We start from the raw sequence: 20269 nt of genomic DNA, 5'->3' as shown, positions 1-20269 counted from the left end.
AGAATATTCCCAGGTAAGCTAATTTGATCAGCTATTTGCAATTCCAATTCCTTGCTACGATTCAAATTTTAGCAAATAAGCCCATAACTTTTTGTGGACACATCACATGGAAATGCCTTGATGAATGGAGCACCAACATGCTTCAAAGGGAATCCCATGAACTACTCAATGGCATTTCTTTGGAATTCCATTTGAATAATAAATTGGTTTCATTCCTGCAGCAGTTGAATCCTATATCCAGCAAGATTAAACATTTTACATGCTGCATGGAAATGATATTTACCCAGAAACACATGACAGATGTGCCAACTTCATTCAGGGCCCTCTGACAGCTCGTGGGTTAACATTTATTGTGGTCAAGAAAGGCATTATATCCTCTCTCTGCTGGTATCAATTAGCATATTTAATGGTAAATATATTAGAGTACACAGCTCAATAAACCTATTATATAATCAGCTAGAATCATGGCCTACAGGGTTATTTACTAAAGGGAGAAATCAGAGTAAATTTCTCATTTAAGGCCAGAGTAGACAAACTGAGAACATAACTGACTGACAGAATGTTTCTAGTTCGGCTACTTTGACCTGAAATTTGAAATTCACTTTGAATTCTCACCTTAGTGAATAGCCGTGCTAGTAATATATAGGGTTATTATTCAGTAAAGTGAATTTCAAATTTAAGGCCAGGGTAAACATAACTGACTGACACAACGTTTAGAAATTCAGATATTTTGGCATTGAAATTCACTTTGAATTCTTACTTGGTGAATAGCCTTGCTAGTATTAAATATACTGCTGTTAACACAAAGAAAAGAAACACACACACCATGTATTATCCTTCAAACACCTTGATTACAGTTGCCATATCCGAGTGACAAGTTACTGTATACATTCCCATTCAAGCTGCCTTGTACAAATTAGAAACAACACAATATGACTCAATTTACCAATAACTCAAGGTATACAAGAAAAATCGGATGTATTTGCTGCCTCAATCAAGCCTGGCAATAATTAATAGAATTTATCGCAATCAGTGCCAAATGCAACTTTCTCCTGATAACTCAACTGACACATAACATGCCAAATATTATCACATGCAAACGCAACTGCATCCAAGTAATTATAAATGTTAAAGGGACACTATAGTCACCAAAACCACTACAGCTTTATGTAGTGGTTCTGGTGTCTATAGCCTGTCTCTGCAGCTTTAGCACTGTATACACTGCCGTTTCATAGGAAAGGCAGTGTTTACATTGCTGCCATGGAACACCTCTAGTGGCAGTCACTCAGAGGGCCGCTAGAGGTTCTTCCTAGTCCAGCACTGATGTTCAGCGTCTACACGCCCTGCATGGAGACGCTAATTGTTTCCCATATAGATGCATTGATCTAATAGACCTCTATGAGGAGCTAGCGATTTGCGCGGCGCGGTATTTTGACGCACATGCGTAATATCCTCCCAATGCTGTCATATGGAAAAGCACTGGCTTGGCTGAGATCATAAAGATTTATAATCTCAGTCATGGGGGCACTGACACTTCAGTGTTCCTTTAAATTTCACAATTTAGAATATTGTAAAGTGCTGCAGATTAAGTTAGCCCTATATAAATGCCAAAAATAATAATAATAGTATTTACTAGTCTGCAACCCCTTGAGTAACAGAAACCCAGTTTGCATGCACAGAGTTAATACCTTGATTATAGTTCCCAAACTCAAAGCTAAATGTCTTTATAATGCATATAAAAATCATAGCTGAAAACAAAAACAACAGCCAACAAAAACTAAGCAATTGTCCATGCTTAAATAGTTAAATAAAATAAAAAAATAAAAAGCCAAATATATTACAATAGGAATGACATTTTTCTCATGAAAAATCAACTTACTTCTGGTATCAGTTCACAAAATTCTTTAAATCGAGATATGGATTTTAGAGCATATTCATAAATAAATCTATAAACAGCTACATTACAACATACACACATTAGCATGTCACAAACCCACACTTTGGCATGAAAACAAACAACAACCCAACAAATCAACCTTCTCAATATACTTTAAGAATTGTGTTTGGAAGGTTGCAGATAAGTCCCAAATAGAGTTCTGTACTGTAACTAATAGCAGAGAGCACATTTTTATTTATACACAGAACAAGATAAGCAATCTACCTGAGGTCCCAGTCTGTCCTGATGGTGCCTTGCACTGTCCTCTGTTTAATCAGCGTCACTGGCATGAAAGTGGCTTGGTAGGGTCTGCTGTACAGGCTTGATCAATCCACTTCCCCCCTGTGCAAATCACACACTGTCAGGTGTTCCTAAGGCAGGTCCTGGGGTATTTACATGCAATAAGCCTGGCTTGCCACAAGAAATTAAAGAATCACAAAGCTTTTTTTTTTTTTTTTTTTTTTAACTCTTCATAACCAAGGATGAGTGGGAACAGATGACACCTTTGTAGTAGCGGAGAAGAGACTAAGATCTGACTGCAGTGCACTCATTAGATTATAGGTCTAAGAGTGGGATGTAGGTGACAGTAATGAATGTTTGAAGCTCAAGAGGATCTACAGAACAAGGGGGAGGGGGAACCAAGAACCAGCCGCCTCTATGTTCTTACCAGGCGGGAAGGGATAAGTCTCTTGGTAGGAGGGCAAAGGGGGGTGGTGGGTATTAGGCTGCCACAAGGGTAGAATGTAATGCTTTAGGGGGTCTGCAACAGTCCCAAATGAGATGATCTAACCATACCTGCAAAGCAAACTTCAGTCATAGAGGTAATAAATAGCAAACACCTGATAGGGTTAATAAGCTGGACTAAAAGGAGTTATTTAAGTTATAGAATGCTATTAGTTGTCTTCCAAAGATAGTGCTTTAATGTGTAGGCTGTTATTATCTTGATTTTCAAAGGATGACATTAATATTGAAGGTATGGGGGTTTTCTTTGGTAGAATGCAGCTGTCGCTATTTAAAGCAATTTGCTGTCTGTCCACTGAAAGGAATCACTACCTGCTGCAGGAATCCGGGTACACAGAGCTTACTGTAGCTACAAGCGGATAGTTATTACAGTTTAATGTAACTCATTCATATGGGGAATGGAGTTTTTGTAAGTCAACATGTCAGTAATGGGATAGAAAATATTGGGGATTCAAACACTAAACTCGGAATTATAGCGCATTGAAATATGAAAGACATAATGTAGGCAAAAAAATAAAATAAGAAAAAAAATCTCCAACTCAGCTATAGCCACAGATTGGCTTTTTTAAATTTAATTCTAGAATTCGGATTTTAAATTATTGCTATTCTAAATTTCGTTACAAATATAACAACTATTGTTTGTGAGACATTTTGTTTCTAAATTGCTATTTTGCCAGTTGTGGTGATTTTCTTAAAACAAATCTATGGAAATAAACAATGCGCACGATATGTTGAAATGCAGTGGAAGAATGCAATTATATTTAATTAATGCCTCTTATGTTGTGTATTTTATTATTTGATATGTAAAATCTAAAAATTACAAAGTAATATTATCTTATTGATGCATACAAACGTTACATGCATATCATATTTGCTTCTCTAATATGCTTAATAAATGGAATATATAAACATCTATCTATCTATCTTGTATTTCTTAAAATGTAGGATATATTTCCAAATTAATTTAAATTATTATTCATTACTAGAGAAGTATAAGGTTTATTATAAGCCATAGTGCATATATGATATGTACGTTTTTATTAAAATTAACTTTTTTTTAACTATGTCTTATTTATGCTCTTATTTCCGTTAAATATATCTCAAATAAAACATGGATTAATTTGAACACGTCATTCTAGAAGTGTAATAGGAGCTCAAGGAAACGATTGTGTCTTAAAATAATCGTAATATTAATAGCTAGCTGTGGTCCTTGGTAGCCTATTATTTGCAAATGTCTTGGGACACCTGCAAACATGTCAACAATATCCACGTTGTTTCTCAATAGTTACAGTTGTATGAAATACAATTACAATATGTATTAGAATGTTAAAGTAAACAGATGCTGCAACATTAAAAGGAAACATGTACAAGAGCCAAGTATATTGTATGAACTAGAAATTAATATTACAGTGATGATCCTATATTGTAAGGATACAGGCACCATCATAACTGCAAGGATACATAAACGAATAAGCTACATACTTTCAATAGCACTTAAGTAATCAGATTAGTTACTAGGCAGACTTAAATTAGTTCCCATATAGATGCCATTGCTTACAAAGACTGTAAGTTGTTGACAAATGTAGTGTATTTGCAAAGGCATCTATGTATTTATTCAGCATGTATTAGTAAAAATAAAAAAGTGAAAGATTCATAACTGTGTATGTCTGTAACAATGTTGATGCTAATTTATTAAAACCACCCACCAGAGCTATAACAAAATACAGATTAGAATAAATTGTACACTGTTTCCTGCAGTGGGAGATACTGTGAATAAAATATGCCTCATTTTTAATCTTATTTATTTATTTATTTTTAAATTATTTATGTAGTGTCTCTGGGAATACAAGGTAAATAACACATTTTCTAGGTCAATAACGATAGACAGTAAACTAACTAAAATAAAATTGTTAGAAATTGTTTGTGAATGTGCTGTGAAGGTTGACAAAGTTATTTTTGTACTAAAGTAAAAATTTTAGCGAATTGCAATTTTAATTGCAAATAAAGCTAATTTGTAGAAATTCTCTGACATAACTATAGCCACATCTTGACTATTTTAACCTCAATTTAACATTTCAAATTTTAATTTGCTACAAGGCAAATTAGCAAAATGAATTCACCTGTTTTTTGCAGGTGAAGCAACAAATATTTGCATACTATCTGCGCAAGCAGTCAACAAGCAAATGATTAAAATAATGATTCGTAACATATTGTAAATTGAAAGCGGCACTGTCATGCCGAATTCCGTTTTTTTTTAACCCCCCCTCCCGCCTCCACTACATCCAATCGACCCCCTAGTCACCCCCAAATGCCCCTAAGCCCCCCTTACCTATTTTTTATTCTTTATTTTCTGCCCCGATCTTTATTCAGGGCGCCGCCATCTTTGTGTGGGTAGGTGAAGTCCCTGTGGGACACGTCATCTGCCCACACTAGACAGACTGTGAGATTCCCGCACATGCCCAGTGAAACACCTGGACATGCGAACGGGAATTTCATCTATTCATTCATTCATCAGACAGACGAATGAATAGAAAAAATCAAACGAAAAAACAAACACTGTTAGTTTGTTTGTTCGGTTTATTACAAGGAGGGAGCTACCGGCGTGCAGCTCACTCCTTGTAATATGTAAAGACAGAAGCGGCAGGGAGCTGTGCTCCCCACCACTTCAATATGACCCCCATAATAGCATAAGGGAGATTCAAATCTCCCCAATGCCCCTACTCGCTATACCCCCCCATTACCCTGATGGCCCCCACCCGCCGCCCAGCGGTGGGGTGGGGGTGGGGGGGCTGTAGGTCCTCCCCCCCCTATTACTATGATGGCCACCACCCGCCGCCCAGGGGTGGGGGCCGGGGGGGGGAAGGACAGTAGGTCCCCCCCCTCTTATTACCATTATGGCCCCCACCCGACGGCCAGGGGTGGGGGCAGGGGGGGAGGACAGTAGGTCCCCCCCCCCTACTACTATTATGGCCCCCACCCGCCGCCCAGGGGTGGGGGCGGGGGGGGGGAGGAGGACAGTAGGTCCCCCCATTATCTTTATGGCCCCCACCCACCGCTCATGGAGTTTAGCTATAGCAATGCTGCTTGCTTATGATGGCTTTTTGTAATGATAACTTGAATTAGAATTAGCAGTTATCTGCTTGCAATGTCTGCCAAACCAAATTGAAGAAATTAGGCCGAAATGTATTTACACAGATAAAAGGTAATATGGGGGCACACCCGGAACCTTTATTTCTCAGCAGTGGAGACCAAAATTCTTACAAAATACAGATTAAGGAATAGTGCACAAAAAAAATACAGTTTAACATTTTACAAGGATACTTAAAATAGCCTATCTCAACAAACAAATATACGTTGTTGTTTGTCTCCCATGTTAAAATTAGTGGGGTACTGTGATGTAGTGGTGAGCTTAACACTATATGGCCATATGAACCCCCATATAGTGTTAAGTCCACCATTACGTGACAGAACCCCAATATTGGTAGGTCCTACAGTAATTTTAACATGGGAGCCCAGCAACAACTTGTGTTTATTTTCTCAAATAGTTGATTTTAAGGAGCCTTTGTAAAATGTAATACTGTATTTTTATGTGTACGCTGTTCCTTAATCTGTATTTTGTAGAAATGTATTTCTAGGAAGCCTTTTGCCAATTCTTTTTAATTTCACCGGGCTATGTGTATTTTGTCCTGCGTTGAAATTATTTGGTGCTTTAATTTGATAAATCCGTATCATTCGAAAAAGGGATAAAACCCGGAGTACATTCACACCCATTCGGAAAATGCCCGTCATTTGTTGATTGATTGTCCAAGATTATTTTTTTCAGGATTTATAGTTTTAGGATCTATTTGGATTTTTAACCAATAAACCATTTTGTCTGTCAACACACGGCCCATAACAGGTTTTGTTTGGTAATTTTAATTTTTACTAGAAAAATATTTCTCCAAGTCAGATATGTGTTCAGTTTGGCCTTTGACATTTTACATTCACTTTGAACTCCTGACAATTCCCACCTTAGTGAATAAACCCGTTTGAATAAATGTAATAATTTTACAATATTGCTGAAAAAGCCCCTCTTTATTTTATTATTAATGAACCCATTTCTCACAGGTTTCACAGTATTCCCATGCATTCATTCATTGGACAAGCTGTGACAGTTACCACACACTGGGTTTTTATTTATTCTGCTGTTTTAATTAGTTTTATTAACATTATGGCACATATTTCGTGGCTTGCTTATAGAGCTGTTGCCCTCCCCTGTGATTAGGGTCACACCGGGAAAATGCCCGGGTCTACTGTGAGGTAAAAATTTCCCGGCATCCTTCCCGCCTCAGTGACAGGAGATATTGCCGCCGCACGAGCCCGCCTACAGCTCCTCTCTACATCTGTTATACATGTAGCCCCGCCCCCAGCCTTCACCTGACTCGACCCCCTGCTGTGTCAGTTAGACGTGACTCCGCCCCCCTAGCGGTCTCTTTTTAGAGGCTGCATAATAATGATCCGGCTCCGCCCACCAATGTATTTATCCGCGCCTCCTCAAGGTGAATGTGTGCAAGCCACGCCTATTTCTAACGGTCTGATAGAGTCCTAAACACCAGAGACAACTGCGACAGGCTCAAAACAACTAGACAAAAAGTTCATGTGAATACAGTATACTGTTGGGGAGCGCAACGTCTGGTGGGTTATGGATAAGCCGGTGGGGTTCTGTTGTCTCTAGTGTTTGTCACTCGGTCACGTCGTTGCGTTGCGTGTCACGGATCGCCCCGCCCCCTTTCTCTGGCAATGGCTCCAGCTGCTGCTGCTGTGGTGCTGAGCTGAGCAGGATGGATTTCTCTGAGGTGTTCAAGCTCTCCAGCCAGCTGGGCAGGTTTTCCCCTGATGGCAAATACCTGGTGAGTGTGGGTCCAGCTTGCCCTGATACCTTCCACGGGCTTATGGTGATGGGAGTGGTCATGCACTTGTTGGACATGCTCCAGTGGATTGTCCTCTCTCTGTATACTATCAGTCTGATTATTAATAATAATAATAATTAATAATATTGGGTCAGTGCAGGTGTCCAACATGTGGGCTGCCAGCCTTTTGAATTATTATTATTATTCTTCAAAACAAATGAGTTTCACAAAGTTGAATGGTGCACTTTAGATGCTTTGATCTATGAAATTTTTTTTTTTTTTAAAGTTGAAGCAGACTCATTAAAGGAGCACTGTAGTTGTTATGGTGCTAGGAATGCCCTGCCAGCTGTAGTGGTTATGGTGCTTGGAATATTTCTTTAACTATACTGCGAGTATTAGCAAAATAATAATAACCAAGCTGTGTATGTAGCTGAGTTGGAGAAGGTAGACTCTAGGTAAGTTGTCGAACCGTTTTCAAATGGTTTTATTCTTTACCCTGGGAAGGTGCCAGGGTACTTGCTCTTGGTCCTTGGCGTGTTCTGCTAACTTGTGTGCATTATGACAAATATACTTTAAAGGAACAGTAGTGTTGGGAATGCAAACCTGTATTCTTAACGCTATAGTGTCTCACTAATGATTTGGTTGACCCTCCTTTTTCACTTTTACTTGCTTTTCAGCGCTTGCTGCGCCAATCTCTGTTCAAGGACGCATTGAGAGGCTAGTGCCATGCTGTGCCAATTGAATGCTCTCTGTGAGCAGCATTTGATTGAGAACCAAATCTAACTTGGTTCGCAAAGCCGAAAGAGTTAAGTTTAACCCTGCAGTAAAAACATTGCCATTCCTTAAAAAAAAAAAAAAAAAAAAAGGGCAAAATGGTTTTACATTGCTGGGTAACTGCACCTTGAAAATGTCATTGAGATGAAGTGGTTGGCTGCCTTTAGTGTCCCTTTTAACCCCTTACTGACCAAGGACGTATCAGGTACGTCACACAAAAAACGGTTCTTAAAGAACGCGGACATACCGAAATTAGAGGTCTGGAAGCGATCATGACTCTAATGGTATTGCAGCGATGCCTCCTCACTGCCGCCCATGTGGCGCCCGGCAGTGTAGTGCAGAGCATCGGAAGCCATCAGACAGGCTTCCGATGCTCTGCCTGTACTCAGTGCCTCGAGGGGTCGAGGCACTCAGTTAAAATAAAAATAAAAGAGCAGTCACATGGCCACAGTGCTGCCAGCAGGGGGACTGCCTGAACTGGTGAAAAAAGTAAAAAAAACAAAAAAAATGAATAATTTTATTATATATATATATATATATAAACAAACAGTCCAGTCCTTGCACTCAGATATATCCAGCAAATAATGCTATATATTATTGCCGGGTGCATACATTTAGCCACAACCAAAAACACAAAATATAAATATGGGCTAGCACTCACGGTCTTTTTGAAGTAAAATCAGTTCTTTATTGAAGAATCTTAAAAAATCGACGTTTCAGCCCAAGTTCTGAGCTTTCATCAGGATCAACAAAACAAATTTGTTTTGTTGATCCTGATGAAAGCTCAGAACTTGGGCTGAAACGTCTATTTTTATTTTTTTATATAAAGATTCTTCAATAAAGAACTGATTTTACTTGTTTGTGTGTGTGTGTGTGTGTGTGTAAAAATACACTTAGAGTAAAATGACACGTGTGTGTGTGTATGTATATATATATATATATATATATATATATATGTGTGTGTGTGTGTTAAAAAAAGTATTTATATATATATATTTATATGTAATTTTAATCTAACTGTATTTTGATAGTAATATATACATATATATTATCAAAATACACTTTTTTTTTTTAATAGATCTCTCTCTCTCTCCCTCTCCCCCCTTAACGACCGTGGATGTACTAGGTACTTCCGGAAAAAAAAAAAAGGTTAAGGACCGCAGACGTACCTAGTACGACCGCGGCAAATAGGAGCCCAGCAGTCCCCCTGCAGCAGCTCTGGCCAACCCGGCCCTCCAGGGCCATGTGATCACCATGATCACATCGGCGCAATAGAGGAGTGTAGGAGTTGCCAGCTGGGGGACTGTCTGAGTTGTCAGACAGTCCCCCAGGCTGCTAAAAGTAAAAAAAAAAAAAAAAAAATACAAGCCAATGTATTAGTATCTGGCTTATGCAGCTCTGCAGAATCTGGATGCGGATCACCAGCTTCAGAGGAGACCCACCACCTTGTAGGGACCCTGTTAACAGAGTTAACCATTCCAAAATAGTTATAGGTAGGGGATAGGGATCGACCGATTATCGGTTTTACCGATATAATCGTCCGATATTCGGTATTTTCGGCAATATCGGTATCGGCCAATAGAGATACCGATATTGCCGATAATACCTCCCAGGACCACCAGGCTCATTACAAGCCCAGCGGTCATGGGGGGGGCGGGTAGCAAGCGTTTACTCACCTCCCTGCAGCTCATCCAGCTCCCCAGTGTAAATCTCACGAGACCCGCGGCACGCTGGCTGTGAGACTTACACTGGGGAGCTGAAGGAGCTGCAGGGAGGTGAGTAAACGCAGCTCAGCCAATGCCACTGGACCACCAGGGATTACTATATCCCCCCTCCCTGGCCAGGCAACAAGCAGGGAGGGGGGACAACAAAAAATAAATAATAATGAATAAATATAAAAAAAATAATAATAATTTAATATAAAAAAATGTTTTTAATAAAAAATGACCCCTCACACACACATTATACACATACACTACACAAACACACTGTGTATATAATGCAGTGTGTTTGTATAGTGTGTTTGTATAGTGTGTGTTTGTATAGTGTGTGTATATAATGCAGTGTGTGTGTGTTACACACACACACACACACACACACTGCATTATATACACACACTATACAAACACACTGCATGATATAAACACACTATACAAACACACTGCATGATATAAACACACTATACAAACACACTGCATGATATAAACACACTATACAAACACACTGCATGATATAAACACTGCATTATATACAGTGTGTTTGTGTAGTGTGTTTATATAATGCACACTACACAAACACACTGCATTATATACACACACTACACAAATACACACACTCTGCATTCCTTATATACACACTACACAAACACACACACACACACTTTGCATTTAGTATATACAGAATTCACTTTACACACACACTGCATTAACTTTACGCACACTACCCACACACTACACAAACACTCTGCTTTCATTATATACACACTAGACAAATACACACAGCATCCACTACACACACTAGACAAATACACACTGCATCCACTACACAAACACACACTGCATCCACAACACACACTACACAAACACACACTGCATACACTACACACACACTGCACAAACACACACTGCATCCACAACACTCACACTACACAAACACACACTGCATCCACTACACACACACTACACAAACACAAGCAGCTCCCCTGTCTAAACACACTGCATCCACTACACGTGGCATGTATATTTTGTGCATTTACCTTTAGAAATAGTTTTTATTTTCCAAAATGGTAAATGTACAGAATATCGGCAAATTATATCGGCTATCGGCCTGAAAGTTCACAGAATATCGGTGTCGGTATCGGCTCTAAAAAATCAATATCGGTCGATCCCTAGTAGGGGATAGCTTTTATTTGGGTGGGGGGTGACTAGGGGCTTGGGGACCGTGCCGCTTTAACCCTGCAATCAGAGAAACTGCAGTGTTTACATTGCAGAGATAAGTCCATCTCTAGTTTCTTCCAAACAACCACTAGAGGCAATTTCCTGCTCCCTAACGGAGTTTAACTCCGTGAAATGAAATTTGTCATCCTTACTCTTTGCATGAGTACATCTAATGACTTCAAATTCCCCATAGGTAAGCACTGATACAATGCTTTCCTATGGGGAACCTTTAATGCGCGTGTAGTTGAAGGAGTGGCTGTGCTGGAATTAAGGTAGGTACGGGGGGGGGGGGGGGGGCGGCGGCGGCGGCACCCTCAGGGCACTATAGTGTCAGGAAAACCGCTTTGTTTTCCTGACACTATAGTGATCCTTTAACATAGGTGCTGCACAGTGTGAAGCACTAACCCAGGAAGCACCTCTAGAGACTGTCTGAGTGACTGTCACCAGGCAGCAAAGTAAACACTGTCTTTTGTCTGGAAAGTTAGTACTTACATTGAAAAATGTTTAGGGGCAGGATATAGACTTCAGAACAACTACATTAAGCTGTACTGGTTCTGGTGACTATAGTGTCCTTTTAAGAATTTTATTTTTGGCGTTGAGTCCCTGGCTCCTAACTTTTCTACCTCGCTGCTAGATTCCAAGCAAATTTGTCAAGCCCTGACTTTCCATTTACCAGCGCCGAGATCCTTTGGTGCTTGGTCGTGCTCTGCCTACGCCAGCTGATGGAGGGGAAACCTTTGCGAATGTGCGTAAAGTTCCGTGGATGCAGTAGGCCTTCCCCATAGGAAAGCATTGATTCAATGCTTTCCTGTGTGGTTTTGCTTGACACTGGATGTCTGCAAAGTGTGAGCATGTCCAGTGTTGCTTCATGCAGTCCTACTTGCATTGCAGGTTTAAGGGAACAGGGACACTGAACCCAGAGCACTTCAATTATCATGAGGGGGATGACCAGCAGAAATAGGGGCAGGGACACTATAATGATAGGAATTGAAATCTTTATTCCTAACAATATAGTGTTCCTTTAAACATTGAAAATGCAGTGGTGTGATTTATTAGATGAATACCGGATTCAATACTAATTTTTGGGGTGAAAGTGTCTCCAGTGCCTAGCGTGGAAGACCTTGTTCAGTATTGGGTTCAAGGTACGTTTTTAAAGATTATTATTTTTTTTATTTTTTTTAATTATTATTATTAAATGTGGAGGGGGGGGGGGGGGGTGGTGGTAATGGTGTCCAGTAGGGAATAATAAAGCTGAAAAGAGTTATAGTAAAGAAAATGTATATATTTTTCTGCATTCTAACATGTCATACCGCTCTCTTTTCTGTAGGCATCATGTGTACAGTATAGACTTGTTATCCGTGATGTCAAAACATTACAGATTTTACAGCTGTACACTTGCCTGGATCAAATTCAGTATTTAGAATGGTCTGCAGATTCCATGTTCATCCTTTGTGCCATGTACAAGAGGGGCATTGTGCAGGTAAGATCAAATGATGGTATTTTCTATAGGATTATAATGTTGAAATCAGTAGGCAGTAATTGATTGAGCTCTATAATGATTTAAATGCTTGGAGTTGAGAGGAATTCTGTGCTCTACAACCTATATGGATACCTGCATCAACTTCTTAAAGATTTAATCAGTACATTCTGACGGAGAAATCACATGCAAATTTATAGATGAAAACATATACATAACCAAAGATTTTGAATGTTTTGACGATTGCCACCACATTGGATGTAGGAAAATCCATGGACGTATTGGATGTAGGAATATGTCATTCCATATTATTTAGCACGGAAATTACTTATTAGGCATTGTCACTTCCCTAACTTGTGGGCTAACAGATGCATATAGCCACTCATGACTGTCTTATTTCTAGTAGTGTCAATTGTTAAATTTTCAAGGGACATTCTTAGCACAAAAAACACTTTAAGTTAAAGGGTTGCTCCAACCATCATAACCACTACAGAACACTGTAGTGGTTATGATGATAGAAGTACCCTGGTGCCGTTCTCTGGTAATAGGGTAAACTGCTTTACAATGGTTTTTCCTACCTTGTCCTCCACTGAAGCAGGATTTATAACAGCAGAGCTAATGATTATGATCCTGCCACTCATTTATTGGCCTGAGTGCATCAGTTAAGCGCTCCTAGCCATTAATTAAATTCTGTTCATTGAAATGTTTTGAAACTCCAGTTCTGACTCACGACACCTTGATTAATGCTGCTGTAGGTGGTTACACCACAGGCAGCACGTGGATTAACCCCTTAAGGACACATGACATGTGTGATTCCCTTTTATTCCAGAAGTTTGGTCCTTAAGGGGTTAAACTCTCTATGTGCAGTGTTATAAAACAAAAAAAAAACACTGCACATATCGATTTTAGGCACCATGAAGGTGTCATGATTCTTGAAGTTACTCTTTAACGGGTTACTCCAACCACTAAGTCCACTTCTGCTTTTATAGTTTGTCATGTTAGCAGGAGCCTCTATGTGTCTTAACTTGTGTTGGGTGCTATTTACACCCTGTGTTCTGGCCTGCCTAATGTCCCTTCTGTGCAAAATGTACTTTTTGTTGTCAGTGCACACACTGTGCTGGCAACAGACTTGGTATCCTTTTTGCGTCTGTCTCACCTCCCTCCTTCATCAAATACAGCCATATCTGCCTCCCTATATGAGTGCTTGTGTTTTATTTATTTATTTATTTATTTATTTATTTATTAATAGTAATTCCCACCTAATCTTTCTTGCTGGCATAGCGCACGCATATATGCTCTGAGCTCGCAAAATGGTCCAACCAGAGGCTTTTCTATGAGAAAACAGTGTGTTCACTATAAGTTTTTATCTTCCGCTCTGTTAATTGAACTTTAATTGGACAAAGTAGGCTTTACCAGGCTTCTAGAGAACGAGAAAATTTATGAAATTCTAGAACAGACTCAGGTTAATTCACTTTCCCCACATTTTGAACAAATTCTGAATTACTAAAGCTAGTGGAATTTGGCCAACCCGACCAAATCTGTACCAATCGTCAGAATGCATTTGTTGTCTGGTTTAAAATCAGTACTTGTTACATTCAAATCCTATACAAAGTATAGGATTCAGAATATGTAAAAAGCACTGATTTAAAAAAATAAATAAATGTTAAGGACTGGATGCATCCAGTAGGATGCACATTTGCAAGTTATCATTACCTTGAATAGTTTGAAGTAATATTTGTCAGCTTGCAGCACTAGCAGCCAGTGGGCAAATGGTTAAATAACCCTCGGCATATGAACCTCCATTATGCCCCTAGTTGTCATGTGGTGGGTGGGGGTATATCTGATAAAGTGTGAGCGTCCGCTAAGGTAAAAAGAGAAAGTCAAGAGAAACCCGATGTGTTTCCCCCCCCCCCCTCTTTTTCCTCACCAAAACTACTTAATCTTAATGAAGTGGTCTTGGTGCAAAGATCTTGTCCATTTATTTGGACAATGTTTTAGCGAAACGGTAATGTTTACGTTTCTCTGAAACCATGCCTCTAGTGATCGTCAGACTCTCATTCAGTGTCTTCACGCATTGCCTGACATGGCAAGCATTTCTCTGAGTTGCATCAGATTGGCGGAGTAAGACAAATATGCACCATTCTGGCAAAGAACAGTTTATTAAAATGCCTTCTTGCCCTTCCTAGATTTCTGCATGACACACAAACTTGGTGCTATTACAGCTGGTAGCACCTGGTATCATTAGCCATTAATCCCTATTAGACTATTGTCAATGAATTTTTTTAAGGATAGCCCTCCACAGCACTGTGGGAAAAAACAGAGGTCTTTCTAGACAATTCATTTTGTATTTATAGAAACATAGAAACATAGAATGTGACGGCAGATAAGAACCATTCGGCCCATCTAGTCTGCCCAGTTTTCTAAATACTTTCATTAGTCCCTGGCATTATCTTATAGTTAGGATAGCCTTATGCCTATCCCACGCATGCTTAAACTCCTTTACTGTGTTAACCTCTACCACTTCAGCTGGAAGGCTATTCCATGCATCCACTACCCTCTCAGTAAAGTAATACTTCCTGATATTATTTTTAAACCTTTGTCCTTCTAATTTTAGACTATGTCCTCTGGTTGTGGTAGTTTTTCTTCTTTTAAATATAGTCTCCTCCTTTACTGTGTTGATTCACTTTATGTATTTAAATGTTTCTATCATATCCCCCCTGTCTCGTCTTTCCTCCAAGCTATACATGTTAAGATCCTTTAACCTTTCCTGGTAAGTTTTATCCTGTAATCCATGAACAAGTTTAGTAGCCCTTCTTTGAACTCTCTCTAAGGTATCAATATCCTTCTGAAGATATGGTCTCCAGTACTGTGTACAGTACTCCAAGTGAGGTCTCACCAGTGTTCTGTACAATGGCATGAGCACTTCCCTCTTTCTACTGCTAATACCTCTCCCTATACAACCAAGCATTCTGCTAGCATTTCCTGCTGCTCTATTACATTGTCTGCCTACCTTTAAGTCCTCAGAAATAATCACCCCTAAATCCCTTTCCTCAGATGTTGAGGTTAGGACTCTATCAAATATTCTGTACTCTGCCCTTGGGTTTTTACGTCCAAGATGCATTATCTTGCACTTATCCACATTAAATGTCAGTTGCCACAAGTCTGACCATTTTTCTAGTTTACCTAAATCATTTGCCATTTGGCTTATCCCTCCTGGAACATCAACCCTGTTACATATCTTAGTATCATCCGCAAAAAGACACACCTTACCATCAAGACCTTCTGCAATATCACTAATAAAAATATTAAAGAGAATGGGTCCAAGTACAGATCCCTGAGGTACCCCACTGGTGACAAGCCCAAGCTTCGAATATACTCCATTGACTACAACCCTCTGTTGCCTGTCACTCAGCCACTGCCTTACCCATTCAACAATATTGGAATCCAAACTCAAAGATTGCAGTTTATTGATAAGCCTTCTATGTGCAACAGTGTCAAAAGCCTTACTGAAATCTAGGTAAGCAATGTCTACTGCACCACCCTTATCTATAATTTTAGTTACCCAATCAAAAAAATCAATAAGATTAGTTTGGCATGATCTCCCTGAAGTAAACCCATGTTGTCTCTGATCTTGAAATTCATGTGTTTTTAGATGTTCAACAATCCTATCCTTTAACATGGTTTCCATCACTTTCCCCACTACTGAAGTAAGGCTTACTGGCCTATAGTTGCCCGATTCCTCCCTATTACCTTTCTTGTGAATGGGCACAACATTCGCTAACTTCCAATCTTCTGGGACTACTCCTGTTAACAATGATTGGTTAAATAAATCTGTTAATGGTTTTGCTAGTACACCACTAAGCTCTTTTAATAGCTTTGGGTGTATTCCATCAGGTCCCATTGACTTATTTGTCTTTACTTTTGACAGTTGAAATAGAACCTCTTCCTCTTTAAACTCATGTGTAATAAATGACTCATTTATCCTTTTTTTTTAACAGAGGTCCCTTTCCTTCATTTTCAGCTGTAAATACCGAACAAAAATATTCATTGAGGCAGTCAGCTAGACCTTTATCCTCATCTACATACCTTCCTTCTTTTGTTTTTAATCTAACTAATCCTTGTTTTACTTTTCTTTTCTCATTTATGTATCTAAAAAAAGTTTTGTCCCCCTTTTTTACTGACTGTGCTATTTTCTCTTCTGTGTGTGATTTGGAAGCTCTTATAACTTGCTTAGCCTCTTTCTGCCTAATCTTATAGGTCATTCTGTCTTCCTCACTCTGGTTTTTTTTATAATTACTAAATGCTAACTTTTTGTTTTTTACTATTTTGGCCACATCTGCGGAGTACCACAGTGGTTTCTTGAATTTTTTGCTTTTACTGACAAGCCTAATGCAATTTTCTGTTGCCTTCAGTAGTGCAGCTTTTAAATAATCCCATTTATTTTGGACTCCATTTAAGTTGCTCCAGTCTGATAATGACTCCTTTACACATATTATAATTTTAGAAAAGTCTGTTTTTCTAAAGTCTAAAACTTTTGTTTTTGTGTGGTGTGACTCAGTCACTGTTCTTATATTAAACCACACTGACTGATGATCACTGGATCCTAAACTTTCACCTACAGTAATATCTGATACCAAATCTCCATTTGTTAACACTAAATCTAGTATGACCTCTTTACGAGTTGGCTCCTCAACGACTTGTTTTAGAGACCATTCCAGTAGGGAGTTTAGAATATGTGTGCTTCTGGCACAAGCAGCTATTTTTGTTTTCCAATTCACATCAGGAAGATTAAAGTCACCCATGGTGATAACTTCCCCCTTCATTGTCATTTTAGCTATTTCTTCAACTAGTAGATTATCTAACTCTTCAATTTGTCCTGGGGGCCTATAAATCACACCTACACGAACTACTGTGTGATTACCAAATTCTAACGTAACCCAAATGGACTCTATGTTCGTCTCACTAACCTTTATTAGGCTAGATTTTATGCTATCCTTCACATACAGGGCCACCCCTCCCCCTTTCTTGCCTTCCCTGTCTTTTCTATATAAAGAGTACCCTGGTATTGCTATGTCCCAGTCATTTTTTTCATTATACCATGTCTCAGTAACAGCGACTAAATCTACACTATCAGTTGCCATTATTGCCACAAGTTCATGGATCTTATTCCCTAAACTGCGAGCATTTGTAGACATGACTCTAAGCTTATCATTTTGTAACACACTTGCTACAGGCACCTTCTGTCCTTGTTTTGGGGGACAATTGGATTGATGTTTTATCACCCTTTTGCCCCCCCTCCTAGTTTAAATACATCTTAGCAAAACCTCTGAACTGCTCACTGAGAACATTTGTTCCCTTTTGAGAAAGATGCAAACCATCTTTTTTGTACAGTTTATTTCCATTCCAAACAGAGCTACCATGAGCAATAAAGCCAAATCCTTGCTCCCGACACCATTCACCAAGCCACAAGTTAAAGTCCCTAATACGCATCCGCCTGTCATTCTGAGTGTTATGCACAGGCAGAACTTCAGAGAATGACAGTGTGGAAGCAACCTGCCGTATATCATTGGCAAAAACACTAAAAACTTCCTTAACCTCTGAAACCTCATTGCAAGCCAAGTCATTTGTCCCTAAATGGACAAGTACATCCAATTCACCTTCCTGCTTTGCTTGCTTAACAATATTACAGATACGTCTCCTGTCTCTGTGAGCAGTAGCTCCGGGAAGACACCTCACAAGACCACCATTGTCAATCTCCACACCTCTTATGATGGAATCCCCCAACAACAACTGCTTTCTATTAGGCCTCATCATAGTCTTCAAGCCTCTCTGCACAACACCACTAGCCTCAGTGCCTCTTTCCACAACACCTCTAGCCTCAGTGCCTCTCTCCACAACACCTCTAGCCTCAGTGCCTCTCTCCACAACACCTCTAGCCTCAGTGCCTCTCTCCACAACACCTCTAGCCTCAGTGCCTCTCTCCACAACACCTCTAGCCTCAGTGCCTCTCTCCACAACACCTCTAGCCTCAGTGCCTCTCTCCACAACACCTCTAGCCTCAGTGCCTCTCTCCACAACACCTCTAGCCTCAGTGCCTCTCTCCACAACACCTCTAGCCTCAGTGCCTCTCTCCACAACACCTCTAGCCTCAGTGCCTCTCTCCACAACACCTCTAGCCTCAGTGCCTCTCTCCACAACACCTCTAGCCTCAGTGCCTCTCTCCACAACACCTCTAGCCTCAGTGCCTCTCTCCACAACACCTCTAGCCTCAGTGCCTCTCTCCACAACACCTCTAGCCTCAGTGCCTCTCTCCACAACACCTCTAGCCTCAGTGCCTCTCTCCACAACACCTCTAGCCTCAGTGCCTCTCTCCACAACACCTCTAGCCTCAGTGCCTCTCTCCACAACACCTCTAGCCTCAGTGCCTCTCTCCACAACACCTCTAGCCTCAGTGCCTCTCTCCACAACACCTCTAGCCTCAGTGCCTCTCTCCACAACACCTCTAGCCTCAGTGCCTCTCTCCACAACACCTCTAGCCTCAGTGCCTCTCTCCACAACACCTCTAGCCTCAGTGCCTCTCTGCACAACACCTCTAGCCTCAGTGCCTCTCTGCACAACACCACTAGCCTCAGTGCCTCTCTGCACAACACCACTAGCCTCAGTGCCTCTCTGCACAACACCACTAGCCTCTGTGCCTCTCTGCACAACACCACTAGCCTCTGTGCCTCTCTGCACAACACCACTAGCCTCTGTGCCTCTCTGCACAACACCACTAGCCTCTGTGCCTCTCTGCACAACACCACTAGCCTCTGTGCCTCTCTGCACAACACCACTAGCCTCTGTGCCTCTCTGCACAACACCACTAGCCTCTGTGCCTCTCTGCACAACACCACTAGCCTCTGTGCCTCTCTGCACAACACCACTAGCCTCTGTGCCTCTCTGCACAACACCACTAGCCTCTGTGCCTCTCTGCACAACACCACTAGCCTCTGTGCCTCTCTGCACAACACCACTAGCCTCTGTGCCTCTCTGCACAACACCACTAGCCTCTGTGCCTCTCTGCACAACACCACTAGCCTCTGTGCCTCTCTGCACAACACCACTAGCCTCTGTGCCTCTCTGCACAACACCACTAGCCTCTGTGCCTCTCTGCACAACACCACTAGCCTCTGTGCCTCTCTGCACAACACCACTAGCCTCTGTGCCTCTCTGCACAACACCACTAGCCTCTGTGCCTCTCTGCACAACACCACTAGCCTCTGTGCCTCTCTGCACAACACCACTAGCCTCTGTGCCTCTCTGCACAACACCACTAGCCTCTGTGCCTCTCTGCACAACACCACTAGCCTCTGTGCCTCTCTGCACAACACCACTAGCCTCTGTGCCTCTCTGCACAACACCACTAGCCTCTGTGCCTCTCTGCACAACACCACTAGCCTCTGTGCCTCTCTGCACAACACCACTAGCCTCTGTGCCTCTCTGCACAACACCACTAGCCTCTGTGCCTCTCTGCACA

At 40.7% G+C, this 20269-nt stretch overlaps 2 protein-coding genes across 2 annotated transcripts in view; one reads left to right on the top strand and one right to left on the bottom strand.

Moving 5' to 3' along the window:
- Positions 1-20269, bottom strand: part of TP73 (tumor protein p73) — a 150190-nt gene that overhangs the window by 126354 nt on the left and 3567 nt on the right. The gene's annotated exons all lie outside the window — the stretch shown is intronic.
- The window catches only part of WRAP73 (WD repeat containing, antisense to TP73), a 46781-nt gene continuing 33760 nt past the window's right edge, over positions 7249-20269 (top strand). The window contains exons 1-2 of the mRNA XM_063436495.1: positions 7249-7566; positions 12604-12756. Of these exons, the coding sequence (XP_063292565.1) occupies positions 7498-7566; positions 12604-12756 (222 nt within the window). The 5' untranslated portion in view covers positions 7249-7497. The remainder of the gene's footprint in view (positions 7567-12603; positions 12757-20269) is intronic.

Source organism: Pelobates fuscus, chromosome 11 (genome assembly GCF_036172605.1).
Source record: "Pelobates fuscus isolate aPelFus1 chromosome 11, aPelFus1.pri, whole genome shotgun sequence".
NCBI classification, from domain to species: domain Eukaryota; kingdom Metazoa; phylum Chordata; class Amphibia; order Anura; family Pelobatidae; genus Pelobates; species Pelobates fuscus.
The sequence above is the reverse complement of the archived record's forward strand: the minus strand, read 5'-3'. Positions and strand labels throughout refer to the sequence as shown.